Source organism: Natator depressus, chromosome 2 (genome assembly GCF_965152275.1).
Source record: "Natator depressus isolate rNatDep1 chromosome 2, rNatDep2.hap1, whole genome shotgun sequence".
In the NCBI taxonomy this organism is placed as follows: domain Eukaryota; kingdom Metazoa; phylum Chordata; order Testudines; family Cheloniidae; genus Natator; species Natator depressus.
In genome coordinates, this window is record NC_134235.1 from 109986283 (window position 1) to 110011136 (window position 24854).

Genomic DNA, 24854 nt, shown 5'->3' on the forward strand with positions numbered 1-24854 from the left:
TTGTATTTATATCATTCCCTGTATTTATAGGGCTCCCAGTACCCTGGTGTCTAGGCCCTCTTTACAAGCTTTAAAGTGGGAGCAGTTAGCATTAGCAAAGCAATCTTCTTTTTATGATGATAGGCCACAGAAAACTTGAATGAGAGACGTTTATATGTGTCATGGAAAAATGTGCAGCCAAATCCTTCTTTATTAAAGGGAGAAGCTTAAAAAGTCCCTGCCTTCTAACAGATGCAAAAGAAGAGAGTCTCCCTCCAGACTTGGCAAGTCTGCATATTGGGTCTCAAGCCGAACAATAAGAACAAAAATAGGTGGGGGAAGAGTTAAAGTGGAGGGAAGGCTGAGTAAGCTCCTAACAAGCCCTGAGCCCCAGGGGAGAGGGTTGCAGCAGCCGGAGAGGGGGTGGTGAAAGAGTGAGGGAGGGGAGAGGAACTGAGGAAGCCTAGCCTTTCAGGATCTAGGTAGCCCATCCTTCTGCCTGCTTCTGTATCCCCCTGCCCCAACTAGTGCCACCAGCCCTCTGCTGCCCCCTGCCAAGGGCATGCCAGCCAATTGGTGCTATTTTTCGATCGTACTGGGAAAGAAACGAGAGTGGTGGCCAATGACATGTGAGCTCTAAAGAGGGCGTTGCAGGAAAGCAGTAGGTGACAGCAAAACTCCTCCTTTTCTCGCAGTGATCAGGAGTGCTCTGTGGTGAACATGGCAGATGCAGAGTAAGGTTCAGGCTGCTGCCGCCGCCTCACTCTACAACTTGTTGGCTGCCCCGCAATTTCCCCTGTCGCGGGCTGAAGAGGTAGCTGGCCGGGGAAGAGCAGCCGGGTTCGGGGCTGCGTGTGTGTGTGTGGTGGGGAAGAGAGGCGCGCTGGGCTGTGTGATGATCCGGGTATGGAGGGCGAGCAGGGGGGAGCATCGGGGGCCGCTGCGTTGCTGCTGAGCCGCTCCGGGAGCCGCGGGGCGCAGCAGGGACCAGCTGCCAGGCGGCGTGCCAGCCACTGCTGCTGGGCTCGGGGGCGGCGTGTCCCCCTTCCCAGGGCGGCGGCGGCGGCGGCGGCGGCGCTGGGCTGGGTCTGATCGCTCCTTGCAGGGCCGCTCGCTGCCGCGGCGCTTCGCAGCTCAGCGCCCTTCCTCTGCGCGCGGCAGGCAGGGGCGGAGGGCGCCGAGCCGGCCGGGGGCAGGGAGCTGCAGCCATGCTGCCCGGGGTGGGGGTGTTCGGCACCAGCCTCACCGCCCGGGTCATCATCCCGCTGCTGAAGGACGAGGGCTTCTCGGTCAAAGCGATTTGGGGCCGGACCCAGGAGGAGGCGGAGGAGCTGGCCAAGGAGATGAGCGTCCCCTTCTACACCAGCCGGATAGACGAGGTCTTGCTGCACCAGGACGTGGACCTGGTCTGCATCAACCTGCCGCCCCCGCTCACCAGGCAGATCGCGGTGAAAACCCTGGGTGAGTGAGTCCCACCCAGACGCCCTTTCCTCCCTGCGCGCACTGGGAAGCGTCTCCTTCCCCCTCCGACTAGGGCTGCTCGGGAAGATCTCCGGGGGTCGGGGGAGCATGTGCGGGATCCCCATGGCTGGGGATGGGAGGAGCATCTGTGGCCACCCATTGAACGTGTGGAGGTCTCCCCTCGGAGCTTTTCCCTGTGCGTAAATAAACCAGTCAGTCACTCCAGGGAGAGGGGTGTGTGTGAGAGAGAGCTGGGTTGTGTTAGTGTCCTGTAGGAAGCCCTGCTGGGGAGGTGGAGTTATTGAAGCACTGTTTGTGGTATTTTAGGGTTACTGAAACTGGCTGAGATGATTTAGTTGCTAAAAAGTGGGATTATGAAAGCTGTCACTGTCTTTAAGATTTGGATGCATGGATTTTGAGATATCATCAGTCGTTTGTATCAGACACCTCGTTAAGGCAACATACTGGAAGTTTTTAGGAAGCAGTGTTTCCCATCTCTCTTTTTTCCGAGTGTTGAAAGAGTTCACTTTTAAATGCCTGATGTGGAGACTAGTTACTCTGCAACATTTTGGGTAGAGCCCTACCAAATTCACAGTCCATTTGGGTCAATTTCACGGCCATAGGAGTTTAAAATTTTTTAGTTTCATGGTTTCAGCTATTTCAATCTGAAATTTCACAATGTTGTAATTATAGGGGTCCCGACCCAAAAAGGAGTTGCAGGGGGGGTCGCAAGGTTATTGTAGGTACCGTTATCCTTACTTCTGCGCTGATGCTGGCAGTGGTGCTGACTTCAGAGCTGAGCCCCCAGCAAACAGCCACTGCTCTCCAGCCTCCCAGCTCTGAAGGCAGCGCAGAAGTAAGGGTGGCAATACTGCGGCCCCTCTAAAATAACCTTGTGACCTCCTGCAACGCCCTTTTGGGGCAGGACCTCCAATTTGAGAAATGCTGGTCTTCCCCCGTGAAACATCACACACAAAGAAAGGACTGAAAAATAGGCATACTGTACACTTATAAAAATAATCTTTGGATTTAATTATACTTTAACACATGTAAAAACTGTGACCTAAATTCTGCTTTCATTTACACTAGTGGAAAACTGATTTACCCCATTTACTTCGTGTCGGGTAACCAGATAGCAAGTGTGAAAAATTGGGACAGGGACTGGGGGGTAATAGGCGCCTATATAAAACAAAGCCCCAAATATCAGGATTTTCCCAATAAAATGAGGACAGCTGATCACCCTAACTTCGTGGCCTCTAATGTAAAGTATTTGTTTTTCTGTCAAGGTTGACTTTAGTGGAGTTACTGTCAGATTTACACCAGTGTCACTGAAATCAGACATTGGCCCTCTAAATTTAAATGAGGAAATGTAAATTAGGGGAAATGTGTTGAGTCATCTTTGTAACTGACAAAGGTATGTTGAGGTGGCTTTTCTTTCTGCAGTTCTGTGGGCTGATGGCCATGCCTATGTATTGCATCATAGTAGCAAAAATTGCAGTATTACATTGCTACTAGAAAGCATAGTAATACTAAGATATCATTAGTGATGTTAGTGTCGATGGGCATTTTCAGTCTTTAAAGGAAGAGTTGAGAACCAGCTCTAAAAAACTTTAGTTCTCTATTCACAGGCCAGGGATAGTGCAAGCATCTGCAGTGCAAGCCTTGCCACAGTGTTTTAATATCTCTGATCAGAAATGGTTCTTGTCTTTGGGTAAAAGAACCCGATCATTTTTTATAGCAAACCTTTGACTTTTTTCTAGACTGCATATTATTTATGCTTTGCCTGTCAAAGTATGTGTTAATGGTTTTATAATGTAGATCTAAATGACCCAGAGAATTTAAATTACCATGGAGTTAAAAAGACAATGTCAAGGTTTTAGACCTCAAATTAGATCTAATATAAAATTGCTAGAATTTGACTGGGAAAGTCCTGCAAATTCTGAATATCCCCCTGCCCTCCCGCAGTCCTCCTTAATGTACTACTCCTTTACTAAGACCTTTCTCTTACCGCCTGTGCTTGGGTGTACCATGTCTCTACGTTCAACCCCATAGAACAAAATGGGATTCCACACAGGCACTGGGGGGTGGGGGATTGGGGGTGGAGAGAGAGGGGGGTCTGTTGCAGGATCAGAATCTATGAAATCAAAAAGAAAAACAGTAGTTTTGAGTGAACATCATGTTTTGTTCATCTTACGATATGTGTATGTATGTAGCAGCAGTTAACTAGAAAACATTATTTCCAGACCTGTGGTGAAATTATTAATGATGTTGGTTTGGCAAAATAAATTCAGGCTACATTTTCAAAAAGGAAATGATGTTTTCACATTACTGATGGATAGTACCTCTCCCACTCCCATCTGTCTATGGTCAACTTGCCCTTCACTATTTGTAGGTATTATTTTTGTATTGCAATTGCAGTGAAATAGGTAAGAAAGAAAAATGAGAAAGGGTGCCTACATAAGAGATCCGAGCATGATATAAGGTACTGGTGTAACTGACAAACCCTGGTGGTTGGGATCCAACCTGGGACCTCTGAAGCTAAAAGCATGAGCCTCTACTGCATGAGCTAAGGCTGTAGCAGACTCATTAAGTGCTACATGGTCTCAGTGCCACTAGAGGGGACAGAACACCACACCCAGGAAGTGTGTGGGTTACACTGGCATGCAATCTAAAATGTAAATATTAAAAACTTTATTTACAGAAATATTTTTATCTATTAGCACTTCCTTCCCTCACTCTTTTCAAAGTGATCTCTTCGAGAGCACTTTGATTTTAAACTCAGGCGTTAGTTCTGCAAAAATGAACATCTTTGTGGATTCAAATACTGTAAAATGGCTTAGAGAGTGATGACTTTCTTTGAGTCATTGGAGTCTCAATTTTTGGAAGGTGGAGTGTACTATTTCTGAAATAAGAAGGTCCATAAATCTTTCCTGAGCCGGTGAAATGGGTTCAAACTTCCACCTCTGCTCAGGGTACCAATGTAGCCTGATGGAAATTGTCAGCCACTGTGACAAAGAAAGTAAATGGGTCTTATCTCTTCTTTACTTTTCCATTTGTTTGTTTCTCTCTTCATGCTTCACCTCCGGCTGCAAGAAACATTTGTATTGCAAGGTAGTCACTGATAGGACTTAGTGATACCTAAGAGTTTAACTTGGTGAATTAGTCTGTAACAAGGACTGAAAACAAACACTGCTGTCCTGGATTATGGCAGTAAAGCCGGAGGGACATAGGAGTTTCTCCAGTATTATTCTATACAGAAATCTATTCTAGTCTATCCTGTTGCTGCTGGAGCTCTGTAATATGCCTTTAGGGGAGTACACCTTTCTTCTACTCATAGCAATAGTTTGTCATGAAACATGGACCTTTCACCTGCAATAGTAAGTTGTTTTGTTTTCAGTATGAAATGCTTTGTTATTAAAAATTAAAAGCTTGGGGAACCAGATGGCAGAAAGCGTTGGTTACACAGTATTTCACTGTCACCTCTAGGGACCTTTTACACTGGGAATTTACCGCACTTTCCCCACTGCTGCTCTTTTTCTGATACAGGTCCTTGAAGAAAAGGAGTACTTGTGGCACCTTAGAGACTAACCAATTTATTTGAGCATAAGCTTTCAAATAAATTGGTTAGTCTCTAAGGTTCCACAAGTCCTCCTTTTCTTTTTGCGAATACAGACTAACACGGCTGTTACTCTGAAACAGGTCCTTGAAGATAGCTCTGGTGTAGATGGGTGTGGGTGTCCTTATAGCTGTGCTGCTTAACCCCGGTTTAGACAACACAATGATAAAAATTCTTGTGCCCTATCTTTACCATGCTTCACCATTTTGACCTGCAGGTGGAATTGCTCCTTGAGCTAGACTGATGGCAGGCAAAGGGCTAGTGCAGCCCAGGCCTGAGATGGTTCAGAACCAGCCTGCTTTGGAAACAGACAAAAAGTTGTTTTAAATCCAGGGCTGTTCAGTGACCCTTGTGAAATGAGTTGGTGGTCTGAGTCCAGTTTCTATGTGGAAAAAAATAATCAAACTCCATGGGTCTTGGTTCCTATATGTAAAATGGGGATAGTAAAACCGCTTCTGTCTGCCTTGTCTGTTTAAATCATAGGGTCTTGTGGGCAGGGACTGTCCCTTGCTCTTTGCTTGTACACATCTTGCACAATGGAAACCCAGTGTTAGTTGGGGCCTCTGGACACTAGGATAATATAAATACCAAATAAAGAAAAGAAAAGGAGTACTTGTGGCACCTTAGAGACTAACCAATTTATTTGAGCATAAGCTTTCGTGAACTACAGCTCACTTCATCGGATGCATTCACAATTGGCTTCCCTCTTGAAGAAAGATAGATCAAGGCTTGAATGGCCATGAAGGCCCATTCTTGTATTTAATATGAACTCTGTTTTTTCTCACTGGTCTTGGTAGGCTTGGGGCACTTGCGCCAACTTGTTTTCATGTTCTTTTTTCATGAGCTGGAAGTAATTTTCTCTTCCTCTACCTGCCTACAACTGCAATATGAATGTACCCTGGGTATAACACTGATGCTAATGTAGATTTAGGAGAGGTGGGGCAGAGCAAGTCTAGACAGAAAGACAATGTGCTTTCAGAACGCGTTAGCATTCAGCACTAGAAGAGTTACCGACATGATTTTATCCCTCTGGAAAAAGTTCTAACTTTCCGCACAGTTAAAAATTGTCAATACATGAATTCTGACAATGTATTAAATATGATATTCCTCAGTCCTTCCCTGAAGCTGTTGTATAGTATTACTGTGCGCTGCTAAACAGCTGCTGCATGACAGCCACTCATGTACCTGAGGTGGTTCCTGGGAAATCCTTGTTAAAATGTCACCTGTAAATTTAAAGGAGAGCTGGGGTCATTTATCTGTCTCTGCTGGAATTCCCCCACTGTGTGTGTGCTGCTGAACCATTCCTGCCAGGGCTCATGTAAATGCTTCTAAGGAGCAAATGTTTTGCCTTTGGAACGCATCTAGTGTCAGATATTTTTGAAATATGTCACTGAGGGTTACCCTCAGCTCCTCTGATAAGGACTTTGCCTCCTCTCTCATTTCACATTATGCAGATTAAACACTCTTCTATGCTCTAAATATTTACAGTATATTTTTCAGGAATATAGTCTAAACATTATTAAACATTTATATTGCAGTAGTACCTAGAGGCCAGCCAGGTCAGGACCTCATTCTGGTACCAAAATATTGGCAGCACGTCTACCCCAGAAGTAGAGGTAACATCAGTGGTAGCGAAGTGATTCATGAATCTAATCTATAATTAATTTGCACCTTCCTTTATACCCATTTAACCCTGTTAAGCAATTGCATAGTTGTAACTGTGGTAGAACTTGATCCATTGTCTGTAAAAAGGTTTGGGGTCCTTTGGGATGAGAGGCTCTATTAAGGCAAACAGCATAATTATTTATTAATAGCAATGTAATATCTGTCCTGCTATAGTCAGTATAAATGTGGCCCAGCAGCAAGGACACTGAGTAGAATATCTTGTGCTTGGTAAACGGATGACTTTGCAGAATATTAAACTTGAGTTATGTCAATCATATGACAAATGAAAAAGTTAGACAAAAAGCAATCCACCTTTAAACAGCACAGTCAGGGGTAGTTGTGAGGGGTACCCATTTTGCACAAGCCACCTACTAGGAAATCAAAACAAACAGTACATTGGCCATCAGCTGTACATACTCAATACCAGTTGAACAAACAATGTGTATTACAGGAAAAGGTAACCAACTCTTTTAGTGATATGTGGTCCAATCATGAAGTCCTTCCAACTCCATCATTATTCCAGCAAACCTCCTACTGGAATACGGCAGGATTGTGCCTGTGATCTTGTCAAGGTGCTGATTTACTCAGAGAAAATACTACCGTATATGATCCGTATACAATATAAATCAGTAGCTACAGTCATGAGTTCATAACAACAATGGTAGCCCTGGCTTGTGCTTGAACACCAACAACAATAACCCACTCTGCTTTGTGTCCTCTCCTTCCTGTCCCTCCAATTATGGATACTTCTCTGGATTTCCCACATTGTCCTGTTTTCTCTGAATTTGTCTTTGACATTGTCTACATTACAAAATTTTAGGGGGGAAGTTGCCATTGGTGCTGCTAGCAGTTCAGTTGCTCTAGGAGGAGCAGCACTAGTGGGAATTCTAGAGTAGACAAGGTTTTGACATCCTCCACTGTCTGACTCACTTGTTGGTAAAAACATGGGAAGTTGTTGGAGACTTCTCTACACTAGAGAATTACACCAGTTATAATGGAAGCAGTTGTATTAAACCAATTTAAGTACAGTTAACTGAGTCCACTCTGGCCATGCTGAATTACTTGAGGTTGATGCAGTTTTGTCCAAACTAGTACTGCTCCAAACCATTTAATTTGCAGTGCCCTCTTGGTACCTATCCCACAGTTCCTGGTTTAGCTCCCAGAATTCCAGAGAACATAAGAACATCTTATGTTCTGATAATATATATTATTAATATGATATATATTTATATGCTAGCCAGCATATATTAGTCAAGAAATGTAACAGAGGATCAGGCCCAAAGTGTTTTACAAGCATACTAGGACGTTAGATAAATTCTTAGAACAATAAATTTCTCTCATGTAGATAACATATAGCATCGTCCCCTCCCTCCCATCATCACTACCACTGGGGTAGCTGAGCAAAGCTACTACCACCTGTGCTATTTTTTCCAAAATTTCCAATATAGTCAAGGTCTTTGGGTATGACTTCACTGCAAAGTGAAGGTATGGTTGTAGCACAGCTTGGCTTACCCATGCTATCTTTAGTCCGGCTAGAACAGGTAACTGTAGTAGTGAAGACATGGTGATATGGGATTCAGCATAGGCTAGCAACCTGAGTACGTGCCCAGGTGCCTAGTGGGCTTGTAATAGGGCGACTGGCCGAAGTACAAGTTTATGCCACCAGGCCTTCATTACTATTGTTACTGTACTAGCTAGATTAAAGGTAGGGCAGGTGTGCATACTCAGCCTATAAGCACACCTGTGCTTGCAGTGAAGGCCTTCTCTGTACACTAGTACTTTTTGCATCATTGGTCTAGCATTAGTCCAGTTCCACAGTGGCAGTTAGCAACCGTGGCAGTACTAATGTAGACAGGGATAGACATTTTCCCCCATCGTCATTACCATTGGCAGAGCTTCATTGGTTGTAGATCAGTGGCATGAAAAGTCTTAATGCAGATGCATCTGGGAGCCTTGTCTACACTAGAGAATCTTTTCAACACATTCCCACTGTCACAGTTCAGGGCAGCTCACCTGTATTTCCCCCTCGCAGTCCAAGAAAGCAACCCAGTCTAGGCTCCCAGCTCCCCTGCCATCACTTCTTTTGAGTGGAGACCTGTCTCTCTCTCTCACTCCTGATTAATCAGGCCAGTGTCTGAGCTTTGCTTTCTGTTCAGTGTCTATGAACAGTGTAATTGCCCACCGTTATAAATGACCATACAGCCCTTTCTAAGCAAGCACATTTATTCTTAAAGTGAAAGCATTAGACAGAAAACATATAACAATAAAAGAGCCTACACACATGCTAATAAGCTTACCAGAAATCACCTCCCCAACTCCAACAGGGGCTCTGTTAGAAGTCAGTACTTCAAATCACACCAAGGAGTTTTTCTTATGGTTACAAGTTCATAACAGCCTCAGGGTATGTCTACACTACAGAATAAGGTCGAATTTATAGAAGTCGGTATTTTAGAAATCGGTTTTATATATTCGAGTGTGTGTGTCCCCACAGAAGTGCATTAAGTGCATTAACTCGGCGGAGTGCTTCCACAGTACCGAGGCTAGAGTCGACTTCCGGAGCGTTGCACTGTGGGTAGCTATCCCACAGTTCCCGCAGTCTCCGCTGCCCATTGGAATTCTGGGTTGAGATCCCAATGCCTGATGGGGCTGAAACATTGTCGCGGGTGGTTCTGGGTACATATCGTCAGTCCCCCCTTCCCTCCCTCCCTCCCTCCGTGAAAGCAAGGGCAGACAATCGTTTCGTGCCTTTTTTCCTGAGTTACCTGTGCGGACGCCATACCACCGCAAGCATGGAGCCCGCTCAGGTAACCGTCACCGTATGTCTCCTGGGTGCTGGCAGACGCAGCACGGCATTGCTACACAGTAGCAGCAACCCATTGCCTTGTGGCAGCAGACGGTACAATACGACTGGTAGCCGTCCTCGTCATGTCTGAGGTACTCCTGGTCGCCTGTGTGAGGTCGATCAGGAGCGCCTGGGCAGACATGGGCGCAGGGACTAAATTTTTAGTGACTTGACCAGGTCGTTCTCTGAAGTCCGGCAGTCAGTCTTATTGAACCGTCTTATGGTGAGCAGGCAGGCAATATGTCCTTCTGCACCGTCTGCTGCCAGCCAAAGATGTAAAAGATAGATGGAGTGGATCAAAACAAGAAATAGACCAGATTTGTTTTGTACTCATTTGCCTCCTCCCCTGTCTAGGGGACTCATTCCTCTAGGTCACACTGCAGTCACTCACAGAGAAGGTGCAGCGAGGTAGATCTAGCCATGTATCAATCAGAGGCCAGGCTAACCTCCTTGTTCCAATAAGAACAATAACTTAGGTGCACCATTTCTTATTGGAACCCTCCGTGAAGTCAACCCTGTAAGCCGTGTCCTCAGTCCCCCTCCCTGCGTCAGAGCAACGGCAAACAATCGTGCATCTGAGTTGAGAGTGCTGTCCAGAGCAGCCCAATGGAGCACTCTGATTGGGCTAAAACATTGTCGCGGGTGGTTCTGGGTACATATTGTCCGGCCCCCGTTCCCTCCCTCCCTCCGTGAAGGCAAGGGCAGACAATCGTTTTGCGCCTTTTTTCCTGAGTTACCTGTGCGGACGCCATACCACCGCAAGCATGGAGCCCGCTCAGGTAACCGTCACCGTATGTCTCCTGGGTGCTGGCAGACGCGGTACGGCATTGCTACACAGTAGCAGCAACCCATTGCCTTCTGGCAGCAGACGGTGCAGTATGACTGATAGCCATCCTCGTCATGTCCGAGGTGCTCCTGGCCACGTCGGCTGGGAGCGCCTGGGCAGACATGGGCGCAGGGACTAAATTTTTGGTGACTTGACCAGGTCATTCTCTTTAGTCCTGCAGTCAGTCGTATTGAACCGTCTAATGGTGAGCAGGCAGGCAATACGGATTGCTAGCAGTCGTATTGTACCATCTTCTGCCGGGCAGGCAAGAGATGACGATGGCTAGCAATCGTATTGTACCATCTTCTGCCGGGCAGGCAAGAGATGACAATGGCTAGCAATCGTACTGTGCCATCTTCTGCCAGGCAGGCAAGAGATGAGGATGGCTAGCAGTCGTACTGTACCATCTTCTGCCGAGCAGCCATGAGATGTGGATGGCTTGCAGTCCTTCTGCACCGTCTGCTGCCAGCCAAAGATGTAAAAGATAGATGGAGTGGATCAAAACAAGAAATAGACCAGATTTGTTTTGTACTCATTTGCCTTCTCCCCTGTCTAGGGGACTCATTCCTCTAGGTCACACTGCAGTCACTCACAGAGAAGGTGCAGCGAGGTAAATCTAGCCATGTATCAATCAGAGGCCAGGCTAACCTCCTTGTTCCAATAAGAACAATAACTTAGGTGCACCATTTCTTATTGGAACGCTCCGTGAAGTCCTGCCTGAACTACTCCTTGATGTAAAGCTACCCCCTTTGTGGATTTTAGCCCCCTGAAGCCAACCCTGTAAGCCGTGTCGTCAGTCGCCCCTCCCTCCCTCAGAGCAACGGCAGACAATCATTCCGCGCCTTTTTTCTGTGCGGACGCCATACCAAGGCAAGCATGGAGTCCGCTCAGCTCACTTTGGCAATTAGGAGCACATTAAACACCACACGCATTATCCAGCAGTATATGCAGCACCAGAACCTGGCAAAGCGCTACCGGGCGAGGAGGCGACGTCAGCGCGGTCACGTGAGTGATCAGGACATGGACACAGATTTCTCTGAAAGCATGGGCCCTGCCAATGCATGCATCATGGTGCTAATGGGGCAGGTTCATGCTGTGGAACGCCGATTCTGGGCTCGGGAAACAAGTACAGACTGGTGGGACCGCATAGTGTTGCAGGTCTGGGACGATTCCCAGTGGCTGCGAAACTTTCGCATGCGTAAGGGCACTTTCATGGAACTTTGTGACTTGCTTTCCCCTGCCCTGAAGCGCATGAATACCAAGATGAGAGCAGCCCTCACAGTTGAGAAGCAAGTGGCGATAGCCCTGTGGAAGCTTGCAACGCCAGACAGCTACCGGTCAGTTGGGAATCAATTTGGAGTGGGCAAATCTACTGTGGGGGCTGCTGTGATGCAAGTAGCCCACGCAATCAAAGATCTGCTGATATCAAGGGTAGTGACCCTGGGAAATGTGCAGGTCATAGTGGATGGCTTTGCTGCAATGGGATTCCCTAACTGTGGTGGGGCCATAGACGGAACCCATCATTTCTTGGCACCGGAGCACCAAGCCGGCGAGTACATAAACCGCAAGGGGTACTTTTCAATAGTGCTGCAAGCTCTGGTGGATCACAAGGGACGTTTCACCAACATCAACGTGGGATGGCCGGGAAAGGTACATGACGCTCGCATCTTCAGGAACTCTGGTCTGATTCAAAAGCTTCAAGAAGGGACTTTATTCCCAGACCAGAAAATAACTGTTGGTGATGTTGAAATGCCTATATGTATCCTTGGGGACCCAGCCTACCCCTTAATGCCATGGCTCATGAAGCCGTACACAGGCAGCCTGGACAGCAGTCAGGAGCTGTTCAACTACAGGCTGAGCAAGTGCAGAATGGTGGTAGAATGTGCATTTGGACATTTAAAGGCGCGCTGGCGCAGTTTACTGACTCGCTTAGACCTCAGCGAAACCAATATTCCCACTGTTATTACTGCTTGCTGTGTGCTCCACAATATATGTGAGAGTAAGGGGGAGACGTTTATGGCGGGGTGGGAGGTTGAGGCAAATCGCCTGGCTGCTGGTTATGCGCAGCCAGACACCAGGGCGGTTAGAAGAGCACAGGAGGGTGCGGTACGCATCAGAGAGGCTTTGAAAACCAGTTTCATGACTGGCCAGGCTACGGTGTGAAAGTTCTGTTTGTTTCTCCTTGATGAAACCCCCCGCCCCTTGGTTCACTCTACTTCCCTGTAAGCTAACCACCCTCCCCTCCTCCCTTTGATCACCGCTTGCAGAGGCAATAAAGTCATTGTTGCTTCACATTCATGCATTCTTTATTCATTCATCACACAAATAGGGGGATGACTACCAAGGTAGCCCAGGAGGGGTGGTGGAGGAGGGAAGGAAAATGCCACACAGCACTTTAAAAGTTTACAACTTTAAAATTTATTGAATGACAGCCTTCTTTTTTTTGGGCAATCCTCTGTGGTGGAGTGGCTGGTTGGCCGGTGGCCCCCCCACCGCGTTCTTGGGCGTCTGGGTGTGGAGGCTATGGAACTTGGGGAGGAGGGCGGTTGGTTACACAGGGGCTGTAGTGGCAGTCTGTGCTCCAGCTGCCTTTGCTGCAGCTCAACCATACACTGGAGCATACTGGTTTGGTCCTCCAGCAGCCTCAGCATTGAATCCTGCCTCCTCTCATCACGCTGCCGCCACATTCGAGCTTCAGCCCTCTCTTCAGCCCGCCACCTCTCCTCCTGGTCATTTTGTGCTTTCCTGCAGTCTGACATTATTTGCCTCCACGCATTCGTCTGTGCTCTGTCAGTGTGGGAGGACAGCATGAGCTCGGAGAACATTTCATCTCGAGTGCGTTTTTTTTTCTTTCTAATCTTCACTAGCCTCTGGGAAGGAGAAGATCCTGTGATTATTGAAACACATGCAGCTGGTGGAGAAAAGAAAAGGGACAGTGGTATTTAAAAAGACACATTTTATAAAACACTGGCTACACTCTTTCAGGGTAAACCTTGCTGTTAACATTACATACATAGCACATGTGCTTTCGTTACAAGGTCGCATTTTGCCTCCCCCCACCGCGTGGCTACCCCCTCAACCCTCCCCCCTCCCTGTGGCTAACAGCGGGGAACATTTCTGTTCAGCCGCAGGCAAACAGCCCAGCAGGAATGGGCTCCTTTGAGTGTGCCCTGAAGAAAAGCACCCTATTTCAACCAGGTGACCATGGATTATATCTCACTCTCCTGAGGATAACACAGAGAGATAAAGAACGGATGTTGCTTGAACGCCAGCAAACATACACTGCAATGCTTTGTTGTACAATGATTCCCGAGTACGTGTTACTGGCCTGGAGTGGTAAAGTGTCCTACCATGACGGACGCAATAAGTCTGCCCTCCCCAGAAACCTTTTGCAAAGGCTTTGGGAGTATATCCAGGAGAGCCGCGAATGCCAGGGCAAAGTAATCCTTTCACATGCTTGCTTTTAAACCATGTATAGTATTTTAAAAGGTACACTCACCGGAGGTCCCGTCTCCGCCTGCTGGGTCCAGGAGGCAGCCTTGGGTGGGTTCAGGGGGTACTGGCTCCAGGTCCAGGGTGAGAAACAGTTCCTGGCTGTCGGGAAAACCGGTTTCTCCACTTGCTTGCTGTGAGCTATCTACAACCTCGTCATCATCATCATCTTCTTCGTCCCCGAAACCTGCTTCCGTATTGCCTCCATCTCCATTGAAGGAGTCAAACAACACGCCTGGGGTAGTGGTGGCTGAACCCCCTAAAATGGCATGCAGCTCATCATAGAAGCAGCATGTTTGGGGCTCTGACCCGGAGCGGCCGTTCGCCTCTCTGGTTTTCTGGTAGGCTTGCCTCAGCTCCTTCAGTTTCACGCGGCACTGCTTCGGGTCCCTGTTATGGCCTCTGTCCTTCATGCCCTGGGAGATTTTGACAAAGGTTTTGGCATTTCGAAAACTGGAACGGAGTTCTGATAGCACGGATTCCTCTCCCCATACAGCGATCAGATCCCGTACCTCCCGTTCGGTCCATGCTGGAGCTCTTTTGCGATTCTGAGACTCCATCATGGTCAACTCTGCTGATGAGCTCTGCATGGTCACCTGCAGCTTGCCACGCTGGCCAAACAGGAAATGAGATTCAAAAGTTCGCGGTTCTTTTCCTGTCTGCCTGGCCAGTGCATCTGAGTTGAGAGTGCTGTCCAGAGCGGTCAAAATGGAGCACTCTGGGATAGCTCCCGGAGGCCAATACCGTCGAATTGTGTCCACAGTACCCCAAATTCGACCCAGCAAGGCCGATTTAAGCGCTAATCCACTTGTCAGGGGTGGAGTAAGGAAATCGATTTTAAGAGCCCTTTAAGTCGAAATAAAGGGCTTCATCGTGTGGACGGGTGCAGGTTTACATCGATTTAATGCTGCTAAATTCGACCTAAAGTCCTAGTGTAGACCAGGGCTCAGTTCAGAACAAGCACACCCATGCATAGGTTAGTCTTTCCTTTATACAGCCTGGGCCTTTGATCTTCAGAGTCTAGGAACAGATAACCAGAAGACAATGGTCCCTTCCTTAAGCTGTAATGTCTAAAGCCTGGGTTTAACTGTAACCAGGGAGGGGTGGAATTTGCACTCACCTCCCCCTAGGTATTTCCCAGGAAATTCACTTTGCATATAGTATCCCAAAAGACCTTTCTTCTCTGCCACATTGTTCAATAGAGTCCTTTGATCATCCAGGCCCACAATAATACATAAACTTTGCATTGAATACAATGGACTCCAAAGATCCTTCAACCTAATTCAACAAGATTTTTCCAGGATATTGCCACATCTGTCACACCCACCATTGCTAACACTGGGTTAGCAGCATTGGAAGCCATAGGGCTAGTCTACACTGGCAATGCTAAAGTGCTGCCACGGAAGTGCTTTAACGTGGCTTGTGTGGTCGCGGCGCAGCTCTGGGAGAGAGGTCTCTCAGTGCTGTAAAAACCCACCTCCACAAGGGGCGTAGCTCCCAGCGCTGGTGCACTGTCTACACTGGCGTTTAAAGCGCTGAAACTTGCTGCGCTTGGGAGGGGGGCGGGCGTGTTTTTTCACACCCCTGAGCGAGAAAGTTGCAGCGCTGTAAATTGTCGGTGTAGACGAGCCCATAGTTTAGCTGGCTCTCTGACTTGTTCTGAGTGGGTTTATTTGACATGGTGCTGAAAATGGCTACTAGAGCCAGATAGCACCATTGGGAGCCCCAGTGCAGATGGATAATAGAGACTCAACTGAACTGATGCTAACTCTGGTATCTTACAAACCATTTTTACCTTAGTGTGGACAAGGCTTTAGGAATCACGGGAAACAGTGATTAGCTAAATTGGGGCAAACCATGACTTGCCCTTGTCTACACGTAGGGCCCCTGATGATGATCTGCACCAGTTCCTGAATCAGGTAATATTGTGCATAGACAAGGCCTTCCACTGTAAGCTCTTTAGGCAGGGATCTCCTTTATCTGCACGTCTTCTACGAGTTTGAGCACATGGTCAGCGCTAAGCAAAATAAATAGCAACAATACATATAATGAAAAGGAGGACTTGTGGCACCTTAGAGACTAACCAATTTATTTGAGCATGAGCTTTCGTGAGCTACAGCTCACTTTGCATGAGCTTTCGTGAGCTACAGCTCACTTCAAAGTGAGCTGTAGCTCACGAAAGCTCATGCTCAAATAAATTGGTTAGTCTCTAAGGTGCCACAAGTACTCCTTTTCTTTTTGCGAATACAGACTAACACGGCTGTTACTCTGAATACATATAATGCACTTTTAGTTTGTAAATCTTTTTCATACAAGCTGTATCTCAAAGTGTTATATTAGTCAGTACTATTAAAATTATAACAGAGGTTGTTCTTAGTTCTGTTATTCAACAAATCCCAAGGCTCTGTTTACACACAAACTACATTGGCATAGTTAAAGCAGCACAATCCTAATCATGGGGGGAGGGATAGTTCAGTGGTTTGAGCATTGGCTTGCTAAACCCAGGGTTGTGAGTTCAATCTTTGAGGGGGCCATTTAGGGATGTGGGCCAAAAATTGGGGATTGGTCCTGCTTTGAGCAGGGGGTTGGACTAGGTGACCTCCTGAGGTCCCTTCCAACCCTGATATTCTATGTGGGCACAGTTATACTTGTCTAAAAGTACTTACAATAGCTTATTCTTATAGGGGAAGGGGAATAAGCTCTATTGGTAAAAAGGCACCTTATTCTGGTATAATTGAGTCCTCTCTAGGAGTTGTACTGATTTAACTGTTTTGATTAAAAATACAAATCACCTCCTCCTGGAATAACATAGTTATACTGGTACAAAAACTATGTATAGACCAGGCCTTAGTTTACCAAGATATTTATCTTGCTTGCATGGCCTTCTGCCTTCATTCTGAATTTGTGGCCAGTCCTCAAGCCCATTGTAATGTTAAATTCTCTGACTCTACTTCAAACGTTTACCTCAAAGGATTTTTTCTTCATGTTTTGGTGCTCTTGGGCCCAGTGGTACAGATAAAGGACAATACATTGTATTTATGTAAGAACTCTGTAGATAAAGTACTTGTGCTATGCATCTGATTTTAAGTTTTGGAAGAATTCTAAGCAGCAGCGTAATTAAGGAGGAATGTATAGATAAAATAAACCAATGACAATCCTTTTGAAAAGTAAACTTTCAAGATTTACAAGCTCCCTGCTATTGTCACTTCTAGCTTTCTTCCTTTTGAAAGCACTTTGACTCTTTAGAGTGGGAGATGTTGTATAACATAGGGGATTGCTTTGATTTGGTGGACATCCACTGATGTAGCTGGCCCAGTGCAGACCAGATAAATGTCTAAAACCTGTAATTTGCATGGTGCTGTTTACCACTGCTTGAAACTCAGGTAAATTGCACTGGGGCAAATGGAAGTTTATTTCAGTTTATTATCCCATATGTCTTAGAGATTTCCCCCCTGTAACTAGTGGGAACTGGGTACCACTGCCTGAAAATCAGGACAAATCCTTGGTGTAGATAAGGCTGGTATTTTCCATTAAATGCTTTAGATTCCAGCTCATCAGTATAGCCAAGACTAGGGATTGGCAATCTTTGGCACGCGACCAACCAGGGTAAGCTCCCTGGCGGGCCAGGCCGGTTTGTTTACCTGCAACGTCTGCAGGTTCAGCCGATTGCAGCTCCCACTGGCCGTGGTTCGCCACTCCAGGCCAATAGGGGCTGCGGGAAGGGCGGCCAGCACATCCCTCGGCCCGCACCACTTCCTGCAGCCCCCATTGTCCTGGAGCGGCGAACTGCGGCCAGTGGGAGTTGCGATCGGCGGAACCTGCGGATGCGGCAGGTAAACAAACCGGCCCAGCCCGCCAGGGGGCTTACCCTGGCAGGCCGCGTGCCAAAGGTTGCTGATCCCTGGCCAAGACCAGTCAGTGTCATCAGTTTGCCACTATATTAACCAGGATTTGAAAACAAGTGATCTGGATTTCTTCAAGCTGAGGATGAAATCACCACAGCAAAAGCATGTTTCCTACTTTATTATTCATGTTTCAGTAGCTCCTAGGAGTCATCAATCAAAGATCATAGTCCCACTCTAGCAGACACTGTGCACACTTGTAACAAAAAGACAGTTTTTACTCCAAAGAGCTTCCAGTCTAAGATCTACAATATGTTTTACTGATGTAACCAGATTGGTGCAACTCCCTTGTGTTGACACTCTTAAAGTGGTTTAAGGCCTGATCTGCACAGATTTGTGCCAGTATAATTGCATTGATTAGGGGTGTGGTTTTTTTTTATAATTATAGCGGTACAACCTGGGGTGCAGTCATCTTGGTATAATGCCTTATACTGGTATAGCTTATTCCCCTTCCCATATGGGAATACACTATACCAGTATAAACATGTTTATGAAGTGGGGGAAATGGGGTTGTATTACTTAAAGTATACTAGTATAGTTACAGAGCCGTGGAAATTGTATGTGTAGACAAGGCCTAACAGTGCATTATATTGATTTAGATAAATCAGGCAAGTTGATATTAAGTGGACTGAGATGTATATTGATTGAGATTCTTAATGTATTAAATTAGAAAATTAAACTCAGCTCCAGGGTGGTTAATTTGGCATTTCACTCGCTTAGCTAAGCTAAATAAAATCATCTTTAAAAATACAGATCTGTTACTTTACTGTGATTTATAGAGCCATTTAAATAAGTGAGGTTATTCTGTTTCTTTCATCTTTTACTTCAGATGGGATCTTCCTTCTAACCAAAGTATCATCCATGTACAGCTGACTTTCTTTCCACCTGTACATACACAGTCTGTTAACTAGTTGTAGTGAGTCTTCAACCCATATGTCCCCCATTACCATAGCATCTGAGTACCCCACAGTCTTTAGTGCATGTGTCCTCACAACACCCTTGTGTGGTAGGAAATTGCTATTATCCCCTTTTCACAGATGGGAAACAGAGGCAGAGAGACTAATTGACTTGCTCAAGGCAGAGCAGGGGATTGAATAGCTCCCAAGTCCTAGGCTAGCGCCCTAACCATTGGACCTCTAAGTTCAAAGTTTAAAACAAGATTTATGACCAAATTAATTCCTGATGTAATTCCATTGACTGCAGCGACTCCCTTTTTTGTGAAAATTATATTTGAATAGGATGATATTAAAAAAATCTGTTTACGTTATGGAAATAATGAACTGACTTTATATTGTCTAAACCTTGTATTTCCCTAATCCCTCCCCTCCATTGTCAGATGTCAAACAACATCTCCCCCACCCCCACAACGTCCCACACCTAGTGTCTAATGAACATTTTGGAGAAAGGATGTCCATGTTATACATTCAGCAACCTCTACGTTGCAGCCTGTCCCTGTTGGCTCTCTGGTGAGTGGACCCAATCACAAAATCCCATATACTTCTAAGCCATCTGGGTAGTAGCTGGTCACTGTTCCTATCTCTGGGTCTCTCAGGCACATTCCCATGTCTGACCCCATTCTTGGGCAGTAGGGTTGCCAACTTTCCACTAGCACAAAACTGAACACCCTTGCTCCACCCCTGTCCCACCCTTCCTCCAAGGCCCTGGCCCTGCCCCTGCCCCTATTCTTCTCAGAAGCCGCTCCCCCCACTCACTCCATCCCCCCGCCCCCGGTCGCTCGCTCTCCCCACCCTTACTCACTCACTCATTTTCACTGGGCTGGCTCAGGGGTTTGGGATGCGAGAGCAGGTGAGGGCTCCATCCGGGGATGCGGGCTCTGGGGTGGGGCCAAGGATGAGGGGTTGGGGTATAAGAGGGGGCTCTGGGCTGGGGGGGTGGAGCCAAGGGGTTTGGAGTATGGGAGAGGGATCCAAGCTGAAGCAGGGGGTTGAGGTGTGGGAGGGGGTGTGGGCTCTGGGCTGGGGCCAGGCATGAGGATTTGGGGTGCAGGAGGGGGCTCTGGGCTGGGACTGAGGGGTTCAGAGTGCAGGAAGGGGCTCTGGGCTGGAGCAGGGGGTTGGGGTGCGGGCACGTGTGAGGGCTCTGGGAGCACCTAGGACTAGATGTTGGGAAAGCAGACAATGAGAAAAAAAAAAGCCAAGAAACTGGCACCCTGCACCTGCTAATTATGAGCTTAGTAGAACTGACTTTAGGGGCCTTGTTTCTCGTTGGGCCCCATTGGTGCTTTTTATAGCTGTACTTCTAGGTGATTGAATTTGCCTCTGGTTTATCATGTGTGCCAGATTTGGGGCACGATTCTGCAACTGGATCCACTTTGGTGGAAGGAACCACATCAAACTCATGCTCACCTACACGGATCCAGTTGGAGAATTGGGGCCTAAGATTATAAAGTCTTTGGAGAAGGGACTGTGACTTCCTTTATGTTTGTACAGCACTGAGCACACACAGATGGCACTCAGCAAATGATGGTGAGTACGGTTATTACTGAACATATGTAGCACATAGGTGGGAGCAGGGTGCTAATCAGAGAAAAATCAAAACATGCTCCCTGCACGGAGGAGTTTACAAGGCAGGTGAATTAATGTGACTAATGAATGCTACTAATAAGAGCAAACCGTATTTGACACTGGGAATAAAATTCTCCTCTCATCAGTTACTGTGCCACTTTTTAACTATTGGATAAAACTTGGTGCCTTGTATCCCACATTAGCAGCATACACACTTTGAGTCCAGCAGACAGAAAAAAGGTAATTGTTTTGTTTTGTATTTTTTATGTTTTCCATGGCTTATAACAGCAGTAAGAACCTCTGAGTCTGGCACTTCCTTGCAGTGAATGGTTGGCAGCCTTCAGTGCCTCCAGCTGATCATTAGTTGCCAGGAAGTGCCAAAAAGAGAGGTCTTTACTGTATTAATGAGAGTCCCCGGAGCGTTAGCCTTCACATGCATAAAAAAAAAGCTTTATTCAGACCAACTTTCAAAACTGCACACTTACAGTGGAGTCAAACAAGAGCATCCAATGGAAATAGTTATCAAATGACATTGCTTAAAACTATAAAGTGAATTAAAAAACAAGGACACACTCATATATCCCAAAACTAAGGTGAAAAACATCTATTCTAAAAGTGCATGGAAATTCCCCGCTTCCTTCACTTCTTCAGTCAATAAACAACATAATTCTACAGTTTTATATGGTGAGAAAGAAAATAACGTAAGGAACAGCTGGAAAGTGCTCAGCTGATATCAATAATCATGGCTGAGTTAATGCATTGTTAATAATATAAAAACAGAAGGCCAGATTCTGATCTCTGTTACCTTGTGTAAATCGAAAGTAGCTCTAGTGAATCAACAGAGATACTTCTGATTTACACTGGTATGACTGAGATCAGACTATGGCATAAAGAATACGACTAATAGCACAATGCAGACAGCAGGGCAATATCATCTAAGTGGGGAATTTTTTTGACAATTTAGAAAATTATTTGCATCTCAGGCTGACTCTGCAAATCCTTGCTCACTTCAGCTTTCATATCTATTGCATCAAAAGTACTGTTCAGCAAGTGAACAGGATAAAACCCGTAAGTCTTTTGTGAGTAATTACTTTGTGTGAAGTTGCTCTGTTATTTAGTATCGTGAAAGGTATTTTGCAATGAGATGCTTCAAAATGCCACAATAGGGCGTTCATTCCATGGATATGAGAATTAAGCAATAAGAATGGCCATACTGGGTCAGACCAATGGTCCAGCTAGTCCAATATATTGTCTACTGACAGTGGCCAGTGCCAGATGCTTCAGAGAGAGTGAACAAAACAGGCAATTTTGAGTGACGCATCCCTGTCATCCAGTTCCAGCCTCTATCAATCAGCTGTTTAGGGACACTCGGAGCATGGGCTTGCATCCCTGACCATCTTGGCTAATAGCCATTGATGGACCTATCCTCCATGAACTTATCTAATTCTTTTTTGAACCCAAGATGGTCAGGGATGCAACCCCATGGAGAAATCAACAGAGGTACATCAATTTATACGAGTTGATGAACTGATCCAGAGTTTGTAAAGAACTCTGATCTTCTGGGATGAAAGATGCCACATAAATGAAGAATGTGATTAAGATAAAACTGTCTCTATACCAGACCTTTTTCTAACTCCAAGATGAGGCTACAGGAGAAGAGTAACTTACATTATAAGCATCCCACGCTTATGAACAAAAGATTTGTGACCTTATTTCTAAGGCAAAATGAGCAATAAAAATAAGTAGCAATACTTCTACAGCATCTTGTGACTGAGGATCTGAAAGCATTTCACAACAATGAATTTTGCCTCTCAAGCCCCTCAGAAGTACCGATTGAGTAACAGAAATATGGAGATGTTAATAGACTCACCCAGGGTCGCACAGGAAAGTGGTGACAAAGACAGGAATATAATATGGGTCTCCTGATTTCCACACCTGTGCCTTAACCACAAGAGCCTCCTTTCTCCCAAATGAACAAAGCATCAATAGGATTAGCTACTTTAGGCCATGAACACAAGGTCATTCTAATGTCTGAAGGACAGATCTGTGTGTTACTCCTCCAGCCTGGTGGTTTTCCTTGGAGGTTTTATAGCTGCAATATAAGCTTAAAAAAGCCACAGTCTCTTGAATGTTGAAAGCAAGTCAGGTACTTCACTCAGTGGCACTCATTTCTGTTGGTTATGGGACAGGCTTCAAACTGATTGCAGTGCAAATCTTCTCGAGGGGAAGGATCATGGTTGTGGTGTCAGGTTAAAAATAAAGGAAAAGTTGAGGGAGAGCCTTATAGGGCTCCACAAGCATATAGCACCCAGTGTGGGGAGGAAGAGTAATATTTAGAGCAAAGTGAAGATGTGACCATGAGCTGTGGCTGTGCTGTAGGATTATATTCGCCATTGAATTTTATTTTGATTATTATTGCATATAGTCAATCCGGTGTTTGGCTCTTATTTAGTGGCTGCTGCAGAGATGGTATTAAATCAGCTCGATACCAACAACAATGGCTCTACCGCTAGCAGATGTATGTTTATTTTTAATGAGGTTTCTCTGATGTTCAGTATATGATTTGGTCCTTTCTGTGCTCGGAAAGCTTTTTCCTCTTCATTTGTAAAGGAGTCAGTACATTTCTGGGTAGATCTGAGCAGCTGGTATGTTGGAAAACAAACAACTTAATGGCAAATAAGCATATAATGTTAGTTGTGCGAATACAACCTTGAGCAAAAAGCTCTGCCAACAAAAGCAAGTTCAGCTCTGCTGCTGCAGTTAGAGATGCTCAAATATTCATATTAAAAATAACTATACAGGACAAAATTTCAATAGCCTTACTCACATTGAATAGTGCCTCAAGCCACAAATAATCTCACTGAAATCAATGGTACTATTTATGGAGTAAGGGGCTACTAAATTAGGGTAAGGCTATCAGATTCTGCAAATCCCTTCACTCTGAATGGCCAAAAATAGCTGTCAGCAAACACAAATATAAGGATCCACATACAGTATGATTATTGCAAAATGTATGTAGATTGATTATGCAAATCAGGCACCTAGAAGCAGAGTGCTGGAAGCTATATAATAAAGAAGACTGCAGAGTTACGCATCAGTAATTATTTTTTTAGAAGTTTTTCCTTTAAAAATTCTTTTAAATAGAAATAAACAAAGATTGTCCATTAAAGACATTCTTTTAGTGTGGGTGATAAATCTAAGTCCTGTACATGAGACCAGGACTCTAGATTGGAACAGCAGGTACCAGGAGTACAGTAGTGCACTTGTATCCTCAGTTATCCTTCCTTTAGTGGTAAATAGAATGGATCCTTTTTTTCCCCCCCTCTTAAGGCAGCAGCTAGTAGCCTCCTTTGAGATTAATAGTGCTGTGCCAGGAGTTGATCAGGGGAGGGTAATGAGCGGGAAGGAACAGATTGCAATGCAGTTCGTACTGTTCTTCTGGATCTTGAGCACACTTTCAAGGTAGCCTAAAGAGTAGAATTTTCAAGGACATTTCCAGGGTCAGGTTCCTATTCTCCCTATCTTCAGGAAGAGAAGAAAACCATTGCCTCCTGGCCCTGAGCCCAGCTAAATAAGCCATTTTATACTCAGACAACACTGGATATTTTAAAAACCACATACTTTACATTTGTTTTTCTCCTTCTATCCCAGCAAAATTGCCTGGCCCTTCCACCATTCCATCTTCTTAATGTTCTACATCCCAGCAGTCTTACCAGGATCTGGCTGAGGTTTGAAGATGATTTGAGGCTACTTAACTTGACAAATTATTCTACTCTGATCAAATTTGTTATACTAATGCCTAATAGCCCATCATGGACTAGTACCCGGTTATGCTAAGCACTGTACAAACAGAACAAGATGGTTCTAGAAAACTTATCTGTGGTGGTGTCATCCTGCCTAGAAGGGTGCAAGGTCCAGTTTTGCACTTTGCTATAACAGATCTCACCCCACCAGCACACCCTCCTGAAGCCACTCACAACAGCGAAGGTAAGTTTTGTCTCAGTTTTTCCTACAGTCCCCCAGGATGCCCACTCATGAATCAAACACACATTCCATTCTCCAGTTCCTCTACCCCTATTCCAGGCCCCACTCACCAGGCCATCTACCTGTGAGTAAACACTCCCTCTTCCTTAACTCCTATGCCACTCTTCCAAGGGCTCCACATGTCTGGCAATTCTCCATGCTTCTTGGAGGTCTGCTCCTACAACTCTCAACTCAGGGCTTCTGCAAGACTGCTCCCTACAGCATTCAACTCCTAAAGCCCCCCTTTGAGCTGCAAGTCCTAGCCAGGCTGAGCTGCTTCTCATAGGAATGTCCCTCCAGAATCAACCCCCATTTTCCAGGGCTCAGCCTCCTTTGACTGAGCTATTTCTCCCCCTTTACTTAGAAGGCCTCAGTACTTGTCTTCTGCTGAGCAGAATTCCCTAGCTTAGAGTACTTCTATCCTCAGTCTTCTTATGGCACCAGTCATTCCTATTTATTACTGTCTCAAGTAGTACTCCCTAGCTCTTTCTTACCTGATCCCTGGGTCTTTATAGGGGCCAGG

General features: G+C 45.8%; 1 protein-coding gene across 5 annotated transcripts in view; it reads left to right on the top strand.

Moving 5' to 3' along the window:
- The first annotated feature begins 670 nt into the window (after window positions 1-670).
- The window catches only part of GFOD1 (Gfo/Idh/MocA-like oxidoreductase domain containing 1), a 115474-nt gene continuing 91290 nt past the window's right edge, over window positions 671-24854 (top strand). The window contains exons 1-2 of one of the 5 annotated variants that reach the window (XM_074944857.1): window positions 671-793; window positions 1254-1440. In XM_074944857.1, coding sequence (XP_074800958.1) covers window positions 707-793; window positions 1254-1440 — 274 coding nt within the window. In that variant the 5' untranslated portion in view covers window positions 671-706. Of the gene's footprint in view, window positions 794-1058; window positions 1441-24854 lie in introns of those variants that run through there. The other 4 variants (XM_074944862.1, XM_074944859.1, XM_074944860.1 and 1 more) reach the window with 4 other exon arrangements.